The sequence below is a fragment of the Lynx canadensis genome, chromosome C2 (assembly GCF_007474595.2).
Source record: "Lynx canadensis isolate LIC74 chromosome C2, mLynCan4.pri.v2, whole genome shotgun sequence".
In the NCBI taxonomy this organism is placed as follows: domain Eukaryota; kingdom Metazoa; phylum Chordata; class Mammalia; order Carnivora; family Felidae; genus Lynx; species Lynx canadensis.
In genome coordinates, this window is record NC_044311.2 from 90,759,030 (window position 1) to 90,782,783 (window position 23,754).

The 23,754-nt window shown below is 40.6% G+C and overlaps 1 protein-coding gene across 1 annotated transcript; it reads right to left on the bottom strand.

Annotated features, from left to right (window-relative positions):
• Positions 1-1,046: 1,046 nt before the first annotated feature.
• Positions 1,047-23,754, bottom strand: LOC115524042 (protein mono-ADP-ribosyltransferase PARP15-like). Its single transcript, XM_030330397.1, is given in 9 exon segments — positions 1,047-3,219; positions 3,531-3,705; positions 6,911-7,044; positions 11,412-11,618; positions 14,406-14,573; positions 17,681-17,743; positions 20,837-20,986; positions 23,590-23,683; positions 23,686-23,754. Coding segments are annotated over 9 exon segments (1,335 nt in total). The 5' UTR covers positions 23,740-23,754; the 3' UTR covers positions 1,047-2,929.

The window sequence follows — 23,754 nt, forward strand, 5'->3', positions numbered from 1 at the left end:
TAAACAGAGAAAAGGAGAGAAGATATATGGGAGAGTAAAGCCATCTGACTACCAGTCACAATTGTAGTTTAGGTTTTCTGGTCTCAGATCAATCAGGTACCATCAGCCTGAACTCTGGAAATCCATAGAAAAGAAACCTAGTTCATCAGTAGTTAGCAAAGTTAAAGCCTTCCAATTTTGGTTAACTGGAAACAGTGCGTTATTAAGAGAGAAGTAGAGACTATTCTAGTCATATGTTTAGAGAATGTTAAGCCAACTGGGAAGGAGAGAGACGTAAAAGGTTGAAAAACATGATTTGGCTTCAGACTGGTGGAAGGTAGAGTTTATAATACCTATATAATTATTGGGGTGTCTGAGCCTGGGTGGCTCAGTTGGTTAAGCGTCTGACTTTGGCTCAGGTTATGATCTCGCAGTTTGTGAGTTCGAGCCCCACTGCGGGTTCTGTGCTGACAGCTTGGAGCCTGGAGCCTGCTTTGGATTCTGTTCCTCTCTCTCTCCGCCCCTCCCCTGCTGACACTTGGTTTCTCTCTCTGTTTCAAAAATATAATAACTATGTAATAATTAATTGGCCTATATTTTGTTTCTCAAGAAACGATCACAACTTTAATAGCATGGGTGTATTATATTCAAGACTTCTATGTCTTCTAGTGAAGTGGGAGTATAACAAAATCAAGTGGGGAGTCCTTGAATATTGGAGGAAACAGAAGACAGCAGTTTACACTGCAAGTCAACTGCAATGTAGTTGCAGTACTACTACCTAACCTAAGTAAAAAGAGTCCTTCCATGTTTCAACCTGGCTTACTAGGATTCTACACTGGAGCTGGGAGCCAAGGCCCACGTAGTAGCAGAGTGTTATTTAACCTTGCTTTGTTCTCTAGGTCTTTATTTCCCTCAAGAAGTTCAGGAGGTGGTGTCTCATTGAAGGTAGATTATGGTCCTTTGCACCTCATAATCCAACCATATGTTTCTCTAGAAATATAGGGCACCCTACTTTGACATGACATTAATGTAGAAACATACAATGAAATACTATACAATCATCAAAATTATATGTAAGATATTTAATGACATGGGGGAAATAATACAGATATATTACAAAAGAAAAACTGGATTATTAAACTATAAGGAAAGACTATGACATTTTAAGACTTTATAATTATATATACATAGAAGGAAAATATATAGTGGAATAACTTGGCGATTAAGATTATGTTTATAGTAAAAATTAATAACATGAGAGTAATACAATGTTAAATGAAAAAAGGTAGATGCAATATTGTATAATTAAGTAATTGAATAAAGTGTGATTTTGACTTTGTTGAAGGTGGATGTAGAAGAAACTAGAAGGGAATGCATAAGAACGTTGGCAGTGGTTTCCTCTGAATGTTGCAGTTATGGGTGATAGAGTATGGTGAAGAGTGCTGTTTTCTTTATACGTCACTCTTTTTAATGTGCATGTGCTTATTTATGATATAAACCCATCTTAAAAGTCTTCAACTCTTAAAAAATGATGCTTCAGGATAAATAAGCTGCTAAACATTTCAAGAATTTGCCTAACTCCAATAGAAGGAAGAGATGAATCTGAAGGGCCACCATCTGTAAAAAGAATGAGATATGTACTGCGTCCTCCAGAAGGTGGAACAGTGATTAGCAGGCAATAGATTCGGAAGAACAGATATCAATTCAATGTAAACAAGAGTTTTCCAATAATTAGAACTGTCTCAAATGGAATATCCTTAAGATGTGGAGTGTTAGAAGCGGTCAAGCAGAGGCTAAAGGACTTTTGGCCCTGGGAGTAGGAGAAGGTGAGAGAGAAAGATGAGAGGACAGTGGGCCTAGATGGCCTCTAGAGTCCTTTTCACTGCTAACATTTTATCAAAGTATTAGTCATTCACTCATTTATCCAGCCTCTAAGATGGTCCCCAATGATCCCTGCCTACTGGTGTCCATACCCTTGGGTAATTCCCTCTTACACTGAATGAGCTGATCTATGTAACCAATAGGTTACTGTAGAAAAGATGGAGTATGACTTCAGAGGCTAGATCATAAAAGATATCATGGCTTCTTCTTTTCTCTCTCCTGAATTGCTGACTGTAGAGTAAGCCAGCTGCAAGCAGTCTAGAGAGGAGAGGACTCCTGCCAACAACCAGCAAAAGCTGTCTAGCTATTTAAGTGATTCACCATATAAGCAGATCTTCCAGCCCCAGTCAAGCCTTCAGATGACTGCATCCCCTGCCAACATCTTGACTCAACTTCCTGAGTCAAGAGACCCTAAGTTAGAATGACCCAGCTAAGCCATGCCTGAATTCCTTACCCAAAAAGCCACTAAATTTTGTAGTAATTTGTTATGTAGCATTAGATAATGGTACAACACATTTTTGCCTGATTTGTCCCACAACAGATTTGAGGTAATACTCTTTGATTCTGTCATTAAAAGCTGAGCTATTGCTAATAAGCTATTAGCTAATAAGTATTCTTGCCTCTTAAGGAGGCAAAATTCACAGTTATTACAGATGCACAATAGCAGCCTATTCATTTAATAGTACAGTTGAGCTCAACACAGTTTGATGTCTTAACATGTTCTGTAAGGACAACAGCTTGGTTTTAAAGTGATTCATCTTAAGTCTTCTCTGCTAGAAAAAAGTAATGTGCTCTTTGTTTTCCTACAGACTTGCTGTCTGTAAATAGCTGTAGCTATAATTGTGTCATCTACATTTCTTAGCTTCCACCCATCAATGTGCTCTGAAGAGAGGTACACTACAAATTTCAATAGAGCATTTTTAAAAGGCTGTTTTCAGCATTTTAGCACCTGACAGATTTTTATCTATAAAAACAGTCCAAAGGCAAAGACAAAACCCCTATAAATTGTTTTTATGAATAGACGACTAAATCATCTCTTTGAGATTAAAAAAAAAACAACCCCTATTTTTCAACACCTAAAAGTTATGAGATATTCTGGGTAAGCCTGATTATCAGAGAACACCACAAATAGGCTTGGATGTTGTACATTGTCTGTGACAGAGTCAAACAGATCTGTGGGATTGTGAGGGTTCTTTGAGGGAGGGGTAACTAATCCTGCATATCCAAGTGTGTAGACTCCTGTAAGTACTCGCACAACATAAATATGCTTTCTCCCATTGCTGTCTGGTCTGGAGTACTTATCATTAGCAGAATAACTGGCATCAATAGCAAAATAAGTTCCCTTTCCATAGGCTGCAGCTGTAAAGAGAAACACAAAAGCCTTTCTAAGAACATAAAATTATCACAGTATGTAGAACCAAGCCCAAACCTGACACAAAAATTTTTTAATGTAGTTCTTGCCCACCAAAACCACTTTTCATCATTTCTAAAATTTACTCCATCTATCCTCAGAAGGTTGCCATCCTCCTTTCTGGTGACACACAATGAGCCTTATCCTGACAATGACAATATGGCTGCCATATATGGTTCTACACTGCTTGGGTGTGAATAGTCAACGCTAGAACTATCATTCACCTCATTCTGGTTGGCCAGATTACTCACTTCCTTACCATTCTTTCCAGCATAACTGCGATTGAAGCCATGCTGATTGACATATGGCACTGAGTCTGCAGCTGTCCCATGATATAGGACTCTCTCATTATCTGTATGGCCATTCTTGATGTCCATATGCTTTTTCTTTATCTGGTAGCTCTTCCAGAGCCATATATTCTGTATCCTCTCTATCTGCAAATGACAAAAAAGCAAAACATTTTGAAAATGACTTTAGAGCTCAGTATATTGTGTTTGTTGTGGATTTTTAAAAAAGCAATTTGGAGGAGAAGCAGGAGGACTGGAGGAAGGAAATGAGAAGGAAAAGAAAAATAAAATGCAAATAAACAGCAAATTCAGAGAATAGGTAGCTTTCCACCTTTAGAAAAAGGCTAGGTTAAGAGTACCTATACTTTGTAATAGTGCTGATTATTATCTACTTTATATAACAGAACTTATAACTTACATAAAAATGTTTACCTGGAATTCCTGGAGATTTACTAACATTCAAATTCCTACTCAAAAATTTGTCAAGTAATGATTTCCTTAACGCCCTCTGATCTCTAAACCCATTCCATTGGCTTCTTCCAGTAACAGTTTTCTTGTATTGCTCTGATTATGGTCACAAATGACCTCATAACTGCCTAATCTAATGACTATTTCTTTCTAGACCTTCAATAACATTTCAAACCATAAATCATCCCCTCCTTGAAATTTTGTCTTTCTTGAAAATTTTTTAAAAATATCATTCCCTACAGTTCTATTTCCTTCTAGAAAATGAACTTATTAACATACATTCAGTAATCATCTATTGAACATCTACTATGGATCAAGCACTGTGTTGGATCTTTGCCTTCAGTCTAGTGGGGGAGAAACACAAGAAAAAAAAAATCACTACCTCCCAGAGTGATAAGGGATGGGTTAGGAGAATACACATGGAGTATGAAAGCATAAGAAAAGGATCCAGATAATCTAGGTCTAGGGAGAAAGGAGGAAATCTGAAAGAATGATGTTCTAGAAACAAAAGAAGAAGAGAGTTCAAGAAGAATCGAGTGCACCCCCATGTTCACTTCAGCATTATTCACAACAGTCAAGATATAGGATCAACCTAAGTGTCCATTGATAGATGAATGGATAATGAAGATGTGATATATATATATATTTTTTCCATAATAGCATTCCATTATACATATAATTCCATTATATATATGTATATAATTCTATATATAATTCCATTATATATGTATATTCTATATATAGGAATATACTATATATATATATATATATATATATATATATATATTCATACTATAGGAGTATAGGATTCCTATATTCATACTATAGGAATTCATACTATAGGAATTCATACTATAGGAATAGGAATACTATTCAGCCATTAAAAAGCATGAAATCTTGCCATAGACCTTGAGGGCATTATGCTAGGTGAAATAAGTCAGACAGAGAAAGACAAATACCATATGGTTTCACTTACATGTGGAATCTAAAACAAACAAAACCCACAAAAAACAAACCAAAGCTCACAGATACAGAAAATAGATTGATGGTTGTCAGAGGCAGGGGCTGGGGGGGGGGGGGGGTAGACAACATGAGTGAAGAGGGCCAAAATTTACAAATTTCTAGTTATAAAAGAAATAAGTATGGGGATGAAATGCTCAGAATGGTGACTATGTTAATAATACTGAATTGCATATTTGAAAGTTGCTAAGAGAGTAGATCTGAAAAGTCCTCATCACAAGAAAAAAAAATTTCATAACTATGTATAATGATGGATGGTAACTAGACTTATTGTAGTAATCATTTTGCAATATATACAAATATCAAATCATGTTATATACTTGAAACTAATATATTTCAGTTATTCCTCAATTTCAGTAAATAATTAAAAACAAATACATAAATAAGAAGAATGGAGTGGTAACCTGTAGCAGATGTTGAGGAGAAGCCAAGTAATAAAAGCAGGAGGGAAAGTTTTTTTTGAGACAGATGAAGACCTCAAGGAGAGTGTTGAAATTTTGCAATGGGGAATGCGTGAGGGAGTTGACTGGAGGAAGCAATAAAAATTTCAGGCACCCAGACAGTGCTGCAGAGGTTGGGGACCATGAATTAATAATGATTTTATCCAGGGGCAGCAGGAGAGAAAGTAGGCTATGGAATTAATCCAAAGTTGAGGTGTTTCAAAATGGATATGATAGAAGGATAAGAGCCAAGAAAGTTGGAGATATTGGGTAAACACAATTGAACGAGGTTCTTGTACTCTCAACATCTTTTAACATCAATGAAGCATCTCTTCCTTTAAATTCTCTCCTTTCTGCAAGAGTCTCCCTCTTTTGATTCTCTTTCTTTCTCAGGAATTAAGTTCATTTAGTAGGTACTGTGTCCTACAATATGCTAGCTACCGTGCGATGCACTAGGAATGCAACTCCCACCTTAAGAAGCCCACTGTCTAATGGAGCAGTCAGGCATGTGAAAGCTTATGAAAGCACAATTTCTTAAGTGCTATAATATGGTTAAGTACGCTGTTGTATGGAAGTAGCAGCTAGATTTTTAAATGACTAGGATGGAAATATCAATTTCCATACCCTGCTCTGACATACATGGTATGATAATGACCTAATAAATTCCTGTACTGGCTAAAGTTTTTATGCAGCACAGTGGATGTTGTGAGAATCTGAACATCCATTCCACTTCATTCCCATTGTACAGCAACTCCTGATTGGGTGGAGATGGCCTCACTTACAGCTCCCAGGTGCAGCCTAATTGGGTTTAACCAATCTGGATAATCTCATGATGGGATCACACAATGATGGCATCTGATAGCCCAGGTATAAGCCAGTCAGCACATAGCACTCTCCCAACACAGACTAGCTGTAGTGGTACATTCAACACAAAGCCTGGGACTCTTATCCAGTGGCTGTATCCCTTCCATGATATGTGAATGGAGGACATAGAGACCCCCTGATTGCCACCAGCAGCCATCCCACAATTATGAAGGGAGTCCAGCCTTCGGATGAAGGTGACAAAGCCAGAGAAACTGGATCCAAGACATCACGGAGTCACTGGATTCAACTGTTCCAAAGACCATCCTACTTCTGGACTTTCCATTAATTTCAAATACATTTCTTCTTGTTCAATCAGTTCGAGTGAGTTTGTTTGTAAATTGTTAAGTGAAAGGATCCAAACATATATATGTCGCTTTTGGGAATCTTCTTCATTACTGCTAAGGAAGGAACCATGAGATTTGAAGTCTAGGAGCTTGAGTGAGTCAAATTAAAATAAATCTAGTAAGGCATAAAGGAAGGAAGAATGTTATTTTAAAAAGATGTCTTTGATGTTAGTTCTTCAATATTTGAAGGAAGTAATTTTTTAGGCACAATATTACCTTCTCTATTTTGTAGGAAAGACAAGTCTCAGAGAACTTGTCCTTTACGGTGTCGTATTCTGACTGTCCGGGTTGTAGTTCGATCACACAGGACAGCTGCTGATTCATGTCAGTCCAGTGTTCAGGAATATTATCTGGAAAGTTAACATTTGGTGAAAACACAATATCCATTTCCAGGGACCATTGAAAATCAGGGCACTTCCTATGCTCTTTTTTCTCATTCATCTAATCCTGGTCTTTGAGAAAAAACAAAACAAAACAAAACAAAACAAAACAAAAAGCTACACATTTCATCGTTGCTTCTTTTATCATCCTCAATTTGTCAAACACAGATGAAATGAATGGTTCTGACGCTAACATGACATATATTAATGCCTAGCTAAAATATTTAGGTAAACTTAGGTTCACTATAGCTTGAAATTATAATTTTCTTTTTTTTTTTTTTTTTAATTTTTTTTTTCAATGTTTATTTATTTTTGGGACAGAGAGAGACAGAGCATGAACGGGGGAGGTGCAGAGAGAGAGGGAGACACAGAATCGGAAACAGGCTCCAGGCTCTGAGCCATCAGCCCAGAGCCCGACGCGGGGCTCGAACTCACGGACCGCAAGATCGTGACCTGGCTGAAGTCGGACGCTCAACCGACTGCACCACCCAGGCGCCCCGAAATTATAATTTTCTTAGACAGCGCTGTGCAATTAATTCCATAAGAAACTGATTATAAACATGAAACCCGATTTATTGATGTCTTCATATTTATCAGTTTATTTAGCGTGGTCCTTTATTATTTTTCTTTTGAAACATGTACCTTGCCAAATTTATTTAAAACACATTGTTTTGTACCCTATCTTCTACACGAAATAGAGAAAGCACTATATAAAGAAAACAGTGGAAATTCTAAGTGAAAGCTTTCATATAAGATGATGATGCTCAAATTTTTCCTTTGCTTTCCAATGGCTTCCGGAACCTTCTAACACATTGAGGCTACACACCAAGTTGCTGAGATGGCTTGATGAATAGAAATACGGACAGACTGTAGTAGAGAATAAAATGCCAGAAAATGGCACAATACCACAGATAAAGGCCAAAGGATTTCTCCTTACAAACAAAGCCAGAATTTGCTCATTGTTAGTGAAAGATATAATAATCCAGGAACTCTCTTCCTGTTTAGCGAGTCCATCCAGGGAATGAAGTTCTGATGACAAAAGGAAACATCAAACCCTAATCTAGAAGCTCTTTTCAAATTCTGCTTTAAATACTTAAGCAACAGAGTGTGTTGTTTCTGCAAATTAAATTCTTTCCTTTCTCCCACTGTCCACTCCCTCCAGATCTTTTGGCCTCATCATGTCTAGTCCTAGGTCTTAGAGTCCTCTTGGACCTGCTACATTCTTTTCTCTGAATACAGCAAGCAAGCCTGGGAAGTAAATAAAGTTCTTCTTTGGGCTCTCTCTTCTTTCATGTCCTGAGTTTGCAGAGCAGAAAATACCAGTGCTTGGAATCAGAAGACCTGATCAGCCTCAACCTGTGACCAGCCATAAGACATGGAACAAGTAATACCACTTCTGAGTGAATTTTCATGCTCTCTTTTGCAAAATGGAACTGATACAATCTGCTCTATCACCTCATGGGATTGTTTCAAATTTAAAACATAATGAAGGGTGTGAAAGCACTTTTAGGGAATGCCAAGTCCTTTATTAACATGGTTATTATTCTCAAAAAAACAATTAATCTTGATCTTTCCTACATCCCAGAGGTATATTAAAGAGGGAGTAAAGCTTATGGAGAGCTACAGCTTAAGTCACACACTTAAACCACACCAAACCGTGCTACCTTACTCTGTGGACAAAAGATGACTGTGGTTGGACAATTTAGAGATGAGAAAACCTAGTCCCAGGAAGGCTGAATATTCACACATCCATTGTTACATGGAAGGCCTCCATCCAAAGAAGGAACAGAATTGTGTTCTATTGACTTGCAGCCCAGTGCTTCATGGGAAATAACACGATGGCTCTTTTTCTTTAAGTGTTTACCATGCACCAGTCACTTTCCCAAGTGCTTTTCCTATAAATCTCTTTTAAAAGATAAATGTCACTCTACTTTCCCATTCCTGATGTTTGGGATAAATGCCCCCCTGCACCTCTCCTTGTGCACCCTGCCTCAGTTTCCTCTCCACAGGTGGAGGTGGAATTATACACCAAGAATCCTCACTCTGCTTTCAGCCTTTACTCTCTCCACCTTCACAGCCTCCATGGATAATCCAGTCCACACTCAATGGCTTCAACTCCCACCTACTTACACGACTCTCAAGTCCATGTCTCTAGTGTCTGATATTCAGCTGGTGCTCAGTAAAAGCTCTCTGAATCAATCAAACTTTAATGTGCATTGGAAAAGCAATTGTGGACCATTGGCTCAAATGCAACTCAAAGTTGTCCTCTGTAAATTCTTTTTTAAAGAAGTCCACATGATAAATTCTTACTAAAATTCAAGTTTGTGTGTCTGCCAACAAACTTCCTTTTATCTGACATTTTATCTGCATTATTACTTTCATCTAACAACGAAGATTATGTAAGGCAGTTTTGTTGTTTGTTTTTGCTCCAAGTGCCATAGGGTCACTGGTCTACTCATTTTAGTTAGCTTTTGTTTGCTTGTCTCTTTAACTTTCGTGTCTATTTTGTAAATTTCATAAGTCAATTTAAATTCTCGGTGTAAGCAGGGAATGGATGAACCAGTTTCTCTTAATTTTTTACTTTACTGATAATGACTTATTGCTCTTGTATTTAAATACAAATTTTCCTCTACAAAGACCAAAGTGGGGGGCATGTTAATTTATAAATCCCTAGATACTCTAGCAGGTATTATAATTTTTAACTATCCAGCAGCCTTTTCCCCTTCTTCTGATAAAAGCATCCTGAATTTCCTTTGGTGAACAACCCTTCCCCATTGCTTTGGAGAGTGATCCCTTTCAGTTCAAGTATAGAGCATATAGACTCTGTATTGCTAATTAGTGTAATTCCAGTTCCCTCGCTGCAATCATTACCTAAGCTGATTCAATCAGAATTTCAGCTATATGTGAACACCTCTGTTCCCAGGCATCATGTTCCTCATGATAAGTATATATTGCCACAGGATATACTCTTTCCTGTTGGACCTGACCATATAGGGATATGAGCCCTGAAGCTGCTAGCAGCCATCTTTCACCATGTGAAACCTAAGCCTAAAGACAACACAGCTGACAAGAGAGTGAGAGATGAAGAAAGTCAGGGTCTAGATTATATAATATGAGCACCTGGATCAAACTGGACCTGAAGCCAGGTATGAGTCAACTTTATAGTCATGTGAGCCAATTAATTCCATTTTTTTGCATAAGCCAGTTTAAATTGGATTTTCTATTATTTGCTATTACAAGAGTATTAACAGATCCAACTATTATTTTCATTTCTGTTTAGTGCATGCGTGTGTGTGTGTGTGTGTGTGTGTGTAACTCTTACATATGCTGTATGTGGAGGCACATTGAGAAGAACAGTTGTCAGAAAATAGGTGTAGGGGTGCCTGGGCGGCTCAGTCGGTTAAGTGTCTGACTTTGGCTCAAGTCATGATCTCACCGTTTCCAGTTCCCAAGTTCGAGCCCCGCATTGGGATCTGTGCTGACAGCTCAGAGCCTGGAGCCTGTTTCAGATTCTGTGTCTCCCTCTCTGTCTCTGCCCCTCCCCCACTAGTGCTCTGTCTCTCTCTCAAAAATAAATAAACATTTAAAAATTAAAAAAAAAAATAGGTGTAGAGAGAACTGAAATTCCTACTGGTAGTGTCAGACAACAATTTCCAGTTTAGGGAGGCTCCTGATGACAGGTACATTTCATCACTAGTGAAACTCACAGTGCTCTATGAGTGAGTGCTCCAAATAAACAAAAACAGTGATCGCAAGAGGAGGCTGTTTTTCTAGGCAGTACAGAAGCCACAAAATGGGGGACAGAGGGGCAGGTCAACACAGATGCTTAAGCATAATGCATACACACACACCTTACAGAGAAGCAGCTGGGAATCTGCCTGCTCATGGAGTAGCACAACCAAATGACCCTGACCACTCTCTTCTTGCATCTGCTTCTATATTCCCAGGCTAATTTGTCTGGTGGTGGATAATCAATAAACCAGTATTGGTCCACTTGTTCACAGCTACAAGGGACACTGAGAGTAACACTAATCAATAAGTATATAATGAGACAACTAGCTAGGATTTTCAAAGCCTATCCTCCTCTTCCTGCTTTCTCACTTCTATCCTCTTCCTGTTCCTTTGCTATTCCTGTTTCCCCAGGAGTAATTTTGCCCCGCAGAAGAATAATCAGCTGACAGGAGGCTGCGTTCCATAATTCGTGCACTTTCCCCACATATTATAGGAGGCTGTCTGTAAAATCCTAAAACTGATAAAACACTGAGCATTAATATCTAAACATTTGCTAAGTGATATGAGAGAGAACCAGATGATCTTTTTAAAGAAGAACATCTTACATGCATTCTCGAAGAATGTGGACTGAAAGACGGGTGATGCAGAATTTTCTCTCTTTTTCATGTTGTCATAGAATACATTTAGCAGTTCAGACAGAAAGATGACAACTTTAACTTTTTTTAATGATGGGGTGGAATGTTTCCAGGCGAAGTCTACAATAGCATTGATCATGTCATCAGCAACCATGACTGGGTTTTTTCTGGCGTTGCCTGAAAAAGAAAAAAATTTTAGATGACAAAAAGAAGCTTTAGCTGGTGTTAGTCAAGTGATAATATTTGGCAGATGCAGTTTTTGGTGCCAAGAAAGAACGCAGCCCCTAACAGCCAGAACAGATCTGGCCTTCATAGCTGGGTGTTGGCGTTCTCTGGCTGAACTCAAACAACTTCATAGAACAGCATCAAATGTAACCACTCTGTGGCTGTGATGAGTCAAGTCAAAAACCACCGCTGAATAATCATGTCTGACCACAGATAAAAACATGAACACCAGCCAAATCACAAAAATGGCCAAACACTCTCCATCTTGACTAATATGAGCAAGTGCTGCCTCATTTATAATCATGGCTTCAGCCACACTTTCTCCTGTTCCAGGTAAGATACCCAGTCATAGAACTATGTCTGCTTCCTTCAAGTATCCAATCCAGAGCAAAAGCCCACTTACCCTAGACTGCCAGAAAGTCACCCAACACAAGCTCACATCCCTCAATGATTCCTTAACAACCCCTTGGTGAGATGCTGTGTGGTTCTTTACAGTGCGTGCTCCTGGTGGTCTCTGACTAAAGGGCTTTGGAAGCACAGAGAAAGGAACAGGTGATTTGGGTGCAGAAGATCTGGGTTTATGCCCTGGTTCTCCACTGATTAGCTGTGTGATCTTGTGGAAGTCATTTGATCCCTCTTACATTAGTTTGCTATGGATGCCATAACAAATTGCCATGACTGGTGGCTTAAGCAACAGAAATGTATTTTCTCACAATTCTGGAGGCTAGAAGTCTGGTACCAAGGTGCTGGAAAGATTGGTTTCTCTGAGGCTTCTCTCTGAGGCTTGTAGATGGTGGTCTTCTCCCTATGTCTTCACGTGGTCTTCCCTCTGTACCTATGGGTGCTCTAATCTCCTAACAAGGACACGAGTCGTATTGGATGAGAGAGAACCCTGATGACCTCACTTTAACTTAATTACCTCTTGAAAGACCCTATCTCCAAATACAGTCAGATTCTGAGGTACAGAGTTTAAGGCTTCAACATATGAATTTGGCCAGGGGAACATAACTCAGCCCACAACACCTCCAAACTTCAGTTTGCTCATCTGTAAAATTGGGATGATAATAGAAGGTAATAGCTAAGAGACATAAGGATGTGGCAGCTAAGAATATAGTAATAAAGGGCAAAATGGTAACAAAACCCACATAACATAAAAAAAATGTAATGGTGGCAATGTAAAGACCAGATTTCCTGGATTTGAACCTAGTTACACTGCTCACTAGCTATATGACCTTGTGCTTTAATACTTTAAGTTCTTATCTGCAAGATGGGAAAACTAGGAGTCAGGGGTGGGTCCAGGTTTTGTAGGATTTGAAACTTATACATCTTGGAAAACAAAACAAAATAAAAATATAAAATTATGCATATAAGTGAATATTTAGACTAAAAAAAGAAATCACAACAAAGTATAAATTTTAAAATGTTGAAAATCATATTCTCAAGTCAACTTTCCTTAACTATATTCCAAAAATGCTTGCAGCCTCTCCAATGCCCAGTGCCAGGAAAAGTCTGAGGAGTCAAAGTGGGAAGAAACGGTGATCCTAACCCACAGTGGTTAAAATGCCTTACTTCTGAAGCTTTACTAAAACATATAACCATGTGATGGCTTCATTAGGGCCCTCTCAGTCCATTTTAAAAAGCCTGTGTAGGGGCACCTGGGTGGCTGGGTCAGTTAAGCTTCCGACTTCAGCTCAGGTCATGATCTCACAGTCCATGAGTCCAAGCCCCACGTCAGGCTCTGTGCTGACAGCTCAGAGCCTGGAGCCTGCTTAGGATTCTGTGTCTCCCTTGCTCTCTGCCTCTCTCTCTCTCTCTCTCTCAAAAATAAATAAATGTTAAAAATTTTTTAAATAAATAAATAACCTGTGTAATTGGGCATGAATGAATCATGGGGTGGGTCATTAGCATCACCTTCAACTGAGAAGAAATTACTGTATGCTATGATAGAGATGGGGGAGGAAAGTGTTCCTCAAAACTGTGAGCAGGACAGACCTGAACTTGTTGCTTAAAGGATGGCGACTGCATCCTATTCACTGATTTTATCCCTAGGAATTTGCAGTGGGCCTGGGAAACAGCATTGCAATCTAGTGAATGTGCCAATGAGGAGCCAGTGAGAGATGCTGCTGTAAACCCAATGGGGGAGGTATTAAGGCTTTGGAAATAAACAGGAAGGCTGAAACAGAACAACCCCTGGAAGATTTAGTAGAATGTGCTGACTGTGCGGTCTGGGGGCACAAAGAAGCAGGGTACAGAACAGCTGGGGGCATCATGGCACCCCTGCAGGAGGAAACCAGGAAATGATGCAACTCAAGAAAAGTGGCTGTTTGCAAGGGATGATGATGATGTTGAATCTGGATTCTGATATAAAGTTTCCGGTAACAGAAATCTCCCAGAGGAGATCTGGGAGAAGGAGAAATGCTGATCTGAGAGTCAGTGCAGAAAAGGCAACTGATATAACAAGAACAAATAAATCCCCCAAAGGAAAAAAAAATGAACAATAAGAAAACCATGAAGTTAAGGACCAAACATGGAAAGATACTTAGGGAACATACAATTAAGGACAAAGATGTATGAGAGAGGCATAGGCCCCATAGATGGCCCTCAGGGTCTGAAAGTTTGCCTACTCTGGTTTAATATCACTATCACTGCCTGGACTCAGCATGGAGTTCATAAACAGTGAGCCTAAGTCTAAAGGAATCTGGATTATTCAGAATCTCTGAGTGATGAGAGGCTGCAAACCTGTTCCAATGGCTGGAAAGGAAACAGAAGTGTACTTCCTCTGCTCACACTCTTCCAGAACAGTGGAAACCGTTTCTCTGACATCATTTTCCCCAAGAACATGAATTATTATCTTGCACATTAAGTATCCACCTTGTGTAATTATAAAATCTCTGTGAGGCTGTACAGCTGGAACAAAAGAAAGAAGGAAACACATAGCACATTACTTACAGGAAGCAACACGATGACCACTGAGAAATGAAAACAGCTGAACTCAGAAAAGCCGTGACGATTCCTGACCAAGTCCAGCCTCCCTCCATCTAGCTAGTTTCCCTCACTGGGACTGTGACAGGCTCATTTTATTTACAATCAGGATTCTTCCCCCCCCCTTATTATTATTATTTTTAAATTTATTTTTAGTCTTAAATTTACATCCAAGTTAGTTAACATATAGTGCAATAATGATTTCCCATAGATTCCAGTGATTCATCCCCTGTGTATAACACCCAGTGCTCATCCCAACAAGTGTCTTCCTTAATGCCCCTTACCCATTTAGCCCATCTCCCACCCACAACCCCTCCAGCAACCCTCAGTTTGTTCTCTGTATTTAAGAGTCTTTTATGTTTTGTCCCCAGCCCTGTTTTATATTATTTTTGCTTCTCTTCCCTTATGTTCATCTGTTTAGTATCTCAAATTCCTCATATGTGTGAAGTCATATGAAACTTGTCTTTTTCTGACTAATTTCGCTTAGCATAATAACCTCCAGTTCCATCCACATTGTTGCAAATGGCAATATTTCTTTTTTTTTCTGATTGCTGAGTAATACTCCATTATATATATATATATATATATATATATATATATATATATACACACACACACACACACACACACACACACACACACACACCACATCTTCTTTATCCATTCATCCGGGCTCTTTCCATACTTTGGTTATTGTTGATAGCACTGCTATAAATATTGGAGTGCATGTGTCCCTTCAAAACAGCACACCTGTCTCCTTTGGATAAATACCTAGTAGTGCAATTGCTGGGTCGTAGGGTAGTTCTAGTTTTAATTTCTTGAGAAACCTCCATACTGGTTTCCAGAGTGGCTGCACCAGTTTGTATTCCCACCAGCAGCGCAAAAGAGTTCCCCTTTCTCTGCATTCTCACCAACATCTGTTGTTGCTTGAGTTGTTAACTTTAGCCATTCTGACTGATGTGCAGGATTATTTTACTCAACAACTATATTGTTGATATTTGGGGTGCTTTTCAAAAGCACTGTACCTGCATTAATCCACTCAGTCCTCAAAACAAGGCTATCAGGTGGGTACTGTTTTCTCCATTTCACAGGTTAAACAGAGGCTCAGAGAAGTAAGGTCCATAGCAAAGGTTGCCTGGGATTTGAACCTAAGCAGTCAGTGTCCAGAGCAGTTAACCCCCAAGATGCTGTCCAGAAGAGCAATTTATGTGCTCATTTAGCTAGATTAATTTTTCTAGGAGACAAAAGCAATGTATTCATTGGTGTGGAGGTGTGAATGGATGAAAACTCCTCCCTCTCTCTCCACCCTGAGAGCTCTTGAACACATGGAAATCACCAGAGCTTGTTTTAAGGCACTGAGTAAGTACCTGAGGAAGGCAGGCCTCTGGCAAATACAGGAGGAGGAGAGTGGGCCCACCCCGCCCTGCCCAGGCACTCGCTGCTGCCCCTCGGGTGTCCCAATGGCTGTCCCATCCCAGGCAGCCTCGGTTTCCAGCTTGTTCGATACCCTGCTTCATTCTCTGCTTCTGCCTCCCAAGGTACAGCTAGCTTTTCCAACCCACAAATTCCTGCTAACATCCTCATGTTAGTGGTCAGTATTCCCTTCCTCTGACCCCTCTCCAGGAATACATTCATTCCAGAGAAAACGTCCTAATCAGAGGAGAGCTATCAAGATAGAACTTTGAGGCACAAAAGCAAGTCAGTTGTGGGACTGTTTGTCAAACATGAGACCTTGTGACTTTTTAAAATCACGCTCGTAGCTGATAGTCTCCTTGGCAAGACATGAGTCCTGACTTTGAAGGATAAATAGTTTAGCATCACTCTTACAGGTTCCCCACTGTGGTATAATAAAAAAACAAATATTTGATCTTTGTTCATGGTTCTTGGCTCAGAGTTCCTCGAACACTTTGGAATCTCCTGAGTAATAAGTCTTTTGTAAGCAAATGAGAGGACTCTTGAGGGTTGTGAGGCTAGATAGCTTCAGAATGCGGGCTGGTCTTCAGAAAGACCAAGCCATGGTCAGAGTCCCACCCTCTGACCTTTGCAGACCTCCATCAAAAACACAATGATTTAATTAATTGTGACCACATAACGAAACCTCCATAAAAATTGCTAAAAAAAAACAGGATTGGGGAATTTCCGGGTTGGTAAACACATCTGGGTACCGGGAGGGTGGTGCATCTGGAGAGGGCAGGGAAGCTCTGCGTCCCTTCCCATATACTTTCCCCTTTGCATCTCTTCCATTTGGCTGTTCCTGAGTTGTATCCTTTATAATAAACTGGTAAATGTAAAAAAAAAAAAAAATAGCGTTTTCTTGAGTTCTATGAGTCATTCTAGGGTACCGCCAGACCTGAGAAGGGGGTTTTGTGAATGCGTGAATTTATAGAGGATGAGTGAGAAGTACAGGTAGCCCCTAGGACTGGCGACTGGTGTCTGAAGGGGGGGGAGTCTTGTGGGACTGAGCCCTTTACCCTGAGGGATCCAATGCTAACTCTACAGGTACATAGTGTTAGAATTGGAGAATTGGTTGGGGTCAGAAAACACCTCAGACCCACCGAGGCTCCACATTTCTTCACAGCAAGTAGATGTGGCGCTATAGGAAGTAGAACAGGGTTGGGAAAACTGAAAGATAATTTATACAGCACTTATAGTTTACGTAACTTTTCACACTCATTGTTCTGATCCTCACAACCACGTGTGAGCCAGCCATTACCATACCCCTCCTTAGTAGAGTCATCTTACAGATGAGAGAAACAAAGCTCTGACAGATTAGATGGCATGCCCAGGAGCCCTCAGTAAACGGTTGAGCCTGGACCGTTGGGACCCAGTTCTTTTTAATAGTCAGGAAGAGACAGGTGAGATGGTGGGAGAAAGGACGTCTTCCACACGGCCACAGTTACACCACCTGTATCTGCTCTCCCAGGGAATCGACCTTTTTCCAAAGCACTCAACACTCCTCCCGTAGGTCCTATTAGAGTACTCAGCCCTCTAATTTGCAGTAGATTGTAGCCAAAAGTAACATGTGACCATACCTTGTACAGCACATTCACTTTCCACAGCTGGTCCGGCACCTTCCAAAACTGCTTTTGACACCCCTAAATAAGACATGTTAGTGGTAAAAAGCATTAGTTAAAATCCAATACAAGACTGTAGCTTTTGTACCTTAGACTTTTATTCAGCTCGCCCCTTGGTGTGTAATTCATGGATACCCCCCACAGAAAAACCCACCTTTTCAATAGCAACCTTCATTCAGTAGCTGATCAATAAACAATCTGAGCTGCAGCATGATGGCGCTGCCCAACAGCAGACAGTCTCCTGTGTCTGCAGCTTTACAGGCTCCATTTGTACAGGGATAGTTCTGCGGTTATGTGAAATTGTTTGCATTCTACCCTTACTATCTGATAAAATTGAAAAATATAAAAATGAAAGTTCTGATGCTAATGGGAAGCATGGATCTCAAAATTAAAATAAAACTGAGCATTTTGCATAAGCTTTTTGGTTTTAATTTTTTGTTTTGTTTAGCTTTGTTTTTCACAGGTAGGCAGCTGCCTTCAGGCCAGTGAATCTTCCAGTCAAGGTTGTGGCTTCACCGCTTTGGTCACCACTAATGACAGCCGAGTTGAATGGCTGAAAACACAGACTATGCATTTTGCAGACTGTTAGAGTTGCCTCCACCATTTACCGGCTAATATGTGACTAGTCACTTTCTCACCTGTTATACAGAGGCTAGCACAGTACTTGCCTCACAGGGTTATTTGAACATTAAAAGAGGCAATGCATACAAAATGCTTAGCGTGGAATCTGGCACACAGACAGCATTGAATAATTATCAGTTATTTTATCATTTTAACGATCTATCTTCTATCCTCTATCTATCTACTGTGTCTCTTTGATTCTGTGTGTGCATTATGAATTGTCTCTTTTTTAAAAATTCCTTTTTTCTTAGTATGTGTGGGTCTCTGACTTTGCAATAATGGAGGTGTTCTTCAAATGTCAGATGATCCTCACCAGTCCATTCATGTTTAAGAGTGAGTTTGGGAGGACCATGTAAACGACGCTTGCTGACTAGTAGGCTTTAGTGTAAGGTAAGCAGGAAGTAAATACTAGGCTTTAAGGCAGCCGGTTTCTCCCCAGAAGGCTCCGCCGATCTCATGTCTTGGACGGCAGAAGCCGGTGTGCTGTTCTGGGAGCCCCACAAGGACAGAGGCTGGGCACTCACGGTTCAGTACAGAAACTTTCACTTGAATACTATCCACCTCCCCCTTTCATCTCACCTGTGCTTCCTGCTCTAAGTCCAGAATCTCTCTGGTTCTGTTTCTCCAGAGAATAAACCTCCCATCTCTGGCCAAGGAAGAGCAAGGGAAGTTACTGGTGCATCAGATGGATGGAGGATAGAATGAAGGATGTGAGTGCTACGCATACAGAATTGCACCAATTCTTTTTTTTTTTAATTTTTTTTTTTACATTTATTTATTTTTGAGAGACAGAGAGAGACAGAGTACAAGTGGGGGAGGGACAGAGAGAGAAGGAGACACAATCGGAAGCAGGCTCCAGGTTCTGAGCTGTTAGCACCGAGCCCAATGCGGGGCTCAAACCCACAAACCGTGAGATCGTGACCTGAGCTGAAGTCAGACGTCCAACTGACTGAGCCACCCAGGCACCCCAGAATTGCATCAATTCTGTTTTCATCCCTTTACTTGTCCTCTGCTTTCCCAGGTACCTGCTGCCTCCAACTCTTGTGTCTCTAGGGTCTACCATTCTCTCCTGCTGATGCTAAGCTTTCACCACTCTGCTTCTCATATTCTAAAAGTACATTGTCGTCTCTTGTTCATTATTGGTCTCCCTCTGACTCTCCCTTTCCTTGTGGGTTTATGCCCTTTTATTTCCTTTACTGATGCTTTTTTCAAAGTTTATATTTATTTATTTTGAGAGAGAGAGAGAGAGAAAAGAGAAAGAGAATGTCCCAAGCAGGCTCCTCACTGTCAGCATAGAGCCCAACATGGGGTCCAGTCCCACAAACTGTGAGATCATGACCTGAGCCAAAATCAAGAGTCGGACGTTCAACCTACTGAGCCACCCAGGCGCCCCTCCTTTACTGTTGCTTCAATAGAATTTTCCAAGGAAGCAGGAACAAATGCATATGTTCAATTTACCATGTTTCACATAACTGAATGTTCTTTATGTCTGCATTTTGAATGACCAATACATTGGATGGATATTCTACATATTCACTTCCACATAGTAAGTTCCATGATATTTTGCAGTTTCGAAAATGTTTAAACTTCTATTTCTATTTATGTATTATCTTACCCTTTTAATCTCAAATTTAATGCTTTGTATTAAAAATATATTAACATAAGCTTATATGTATGTAAGTTATAAACAAATAGACGTGGAGAGGGCATGCTCAGAGGTGTTACATCAATGGAGGTGGTCAGATATTCCAGGAAAAATCAAGAAAAGGCTGAGTTTCATTTCTGGATCAGTGTGACATAGAGAAGGGAAGAGTTACAAGAGGTGAGATATGAGTGCCCACTGAGTTACATAAAAAGAGAAATAAAAGGGGCACCTGGGTGGCTCAGTCGGTTAAGCATCTGACTTTGGCTCAGGTCATGATCTCACAGTTCGTGAGTTCAAGCCCCGCGTCGGGCTCTGTGCTGACAGCTCAGAGCCTGAAGCCTGTTTCAGATTCTGTGTCCCCCTCTCTCACTATATCCTCACCCCCTGCTTGCACTCTGTCTCTCTCTGTCTCAGAAATAAACATTAAAAAAAATTAAAAAATTAATAAAACTGTCTTAAAAAGGGAAAATAAAAATAGAACTTAAACTTATTAAATTAGAAGTGTGGCATTTTGATAGGGCTAAAGTGGGGACGAGAGCTAACAGAGACTAAATCTGACATGTCAGTTACACCTCACCTTTACATGGTTACACCCTGTCTAACCCTCCTGTGGGAAATCAACATCTGACAGGCAGAGAAACTGAGGCTCAGAGAGATTAAATGATATTTCCAAGGCCACACAATGGTAAGAGGCATAGTAGGGATTCAAACCCAGGTCTTTCTAATTCCAGGGCTTACCTATGTTCTGCTATATGCTCCATCTACTGAGGCAACATTAGCCACAATTTCCCTCCCAGACGCGAGTCATCTTAATAGTTACAGTCAACTACATTGCTTAAATAAAATACCTGATTTCAGATTAAATGTCCTTGTTGTTGAGTTTACAATCACATCTGCCTTTTCTTTGGTAATATCTCCAGTAGCAATCTGGAAAGTAACTGCACCAATTTTCATTTCATATGCTGTGAACCCAGGGTTGGAGACAGTCTTGAAGATTCCTGAAAAGCAAGCAAGCAAATGAAAGAGTGGCTGGAGAAAGAACAAAAAGAATGGGGCCTTATTCTCTTCCCAGTCCTCTTTCTTTCTCCTATATAAACCCAAACAGTAACATGCCTCCCGGCCTGTTAAGCTGCTGGGTTTTTTGTTTGTTTGTTTGTTTTGAGGAAATTAGAAAATAATGTTTGGTAGCAGTAGGAGTATCATTTTCTGAGTTAAATAGGATGAGGCAGAAACATCTGATTGGTCCATCTGCCAGTCTGCAAAAGTTGCTGTAACATTATAAGAAAGGCAAGAGGAAGGATAGAGGGCAAAATGCTCCCTCGTGTCATCCCTACACCTCTTGGGGACTTTTTTGCAGCTTTTTTGAAGTATGATTGACAAATAAAAATTGTAAGTATTTAATGTATACAATGTGATGTTTTGACATTCACATACATTGTGAGATGATTATCCAACTGAGCTGGTAACATACCCATCGCCTCACACTTTGTGTGTGTGGGTGAGTGTGTACACATGCATGCGGGAGAGGTGAGAACACCTGAGATCTACTCTCTTAGTAAACTTCAAAAATATGAAACATTAGGGGTGCCTGGGTGGTCCTGTTAAGTGGCCAACTCTTGGTTTTGGCTCAGGTCATGATCTCACCGTTCATGGTCCAAGCCCTACATCAGGCTCCATGCTGTCAGCACAGAGCCTGCTTGGGATTCTCTCTCTCTCGCTATCTGCCCCTCCCTCACTTGCTCTGTTTCTCAAAATAAATAAACTTAAAAAAAATTGATTTAAAAGAGTATGAAACATTATTACTAACCTTAGTCCCATGCTACATATTCGGTCTCAAGAATTTATTCATCTCGTGACTGAAAGTGTGTACCTCCAATGATTCTTTTATTGCCATTTTATAGAAATGGAAATGGTCTCAGTGGCTAGGTCATTTGTCTCATGTTCAACAACAGCTCACTATCTCCAAACACGAGCTTTTCCTGTTGCCTCACATCTCCCTGGGGTAGCCATATCGAGGCTGCTTGGAGGAAATTACCTTGACTGTGTTGGCACATCACCGTCCACTCTACACTCTGAGGCTTTACAACTTATCTGCGCCATTTATACTCATCCCTTAAGCTCTTCAGGTCTCCCCTTCAATATGACACAGTGGCAACAGAACCACCTGCCCAGGCAGCCATTGTGTAGATTAAATAATATATATGAAGGGGCACCAGGTGGCTGAGTTGGCTAAGCCTTTGACTCCTGATTTCAGCTCAGGTCATGATCTCATGGTTTAAGAGATCAAGCCCCACATCTGGCTCTGTGCTGACAGCGCAGAACCTGCTTGGGATTCTCAATCTCTCTCTCTCTCTCTCTCTGCCCCTCTCCCCACTCCTCTCTCTCTCAAAATAAATAAATAAACGTAAGAAAACTTCAAAAAAATATATGAAAGCAATCAGTGAAGTTTAGGGTGTCGTACGTATTTTAGTTATGTATGCGTGTGTGTGGTTCTTCAAAGGCCTTTACTGGATGAGTCCTTCAGAGTGGGAGGACACAGGCCCAGGAGGCTATGGGCAGGTCCTGCTCCCAGCTACCCACACCTCAGTGGAATGAACTCTAGGCAAGGCAGGCTCCAGCACATTCACTTCTCCAGGGGCACGGCCTCTTATCACATACATGTGCGCCAACAGCACGTGGAGGCAAGAGCAGTGCTTCAGGCCAGCACATCCAGGGCATCCCCCTCAGCGTACTATGCCCGCAGCAGCCCCAGGTAGGCCTCCCACTTAGTGTGAGGATTTTGCCGCGGGTGAAGCAGCACACAGGGATGATCAAGGAAGCCACGGAGTGGTCGCCGGTCCCACCCCTGGCCTCTGTCTTGTTCCTCCATCTTCAATTATCTTTAATTATCATACCTTAGAAACCCTGGCCTCATTACCAGGGATTTGGTTCGTATCCTTACGGTACATGCTGGATAGCTGGTTTGTGCAAGCATCCCCTGAATGGCCCTGTTAATCACTATCTTGAAAATGTAGACATCCTGTCCTCCCTCTACATTTCCATCAGGCAGAATGTGCAGAAGAGCATGTTGTTCAGTGTTCAAGGCCAGGGGCTTGTTGTGGGGGGTTGGCCAACCCTGAATGTCCTCTTATAATGAAGAGTGTCCAAGTGTCAGGCCTTGATCTCCTTGGAAATGCTGGCCACACAAGGAGGGGAAGGGCCACTGATAGTTGCTAGGGTAAGTTGCTGTGATATGAAAACTTGCTGCATATAGATCCCAGCAGCAGAGCCTTTATCCCGTCAGCCACTCCTGGACTCCCTGTACATAAGTTTCCCCAGTAAAGCTATGTCTCAGTTGGTGTCTCTTTTCTTTGGCCTCACCAGACCAACACCCACCCTAGGCTTAGAGTTTGCTAGGGTGCAGTAGCACAGGGTCTGTGTGATTTATTCTTTGTGTGCTCAGACAACAGAACATGCTCTAACACATGCTCTAATACCCTCTCCATCACTGATTTGTTCCTCATGTGAATTAGCTTTGTCTCCTTCTGTTGGCCTTAAGCTACCACTGAAGAGCTACGAAGCAGAGGGAAGTAATTTCCTCAGCAGAACAACTTTGCCAGACCTTGGCCATCTCCAGCCATGAGAATCCTGTCCTTGTCAGGATTTCCTCTTGACCATTTAGTGAATTCATCTAAAAATGCCTGGAAATAGAAATATAGTTACCGACTACAACAATATTCTGTAAAAATATTAATCCAATTCTTTGGAGCATTGATCACCAAACATC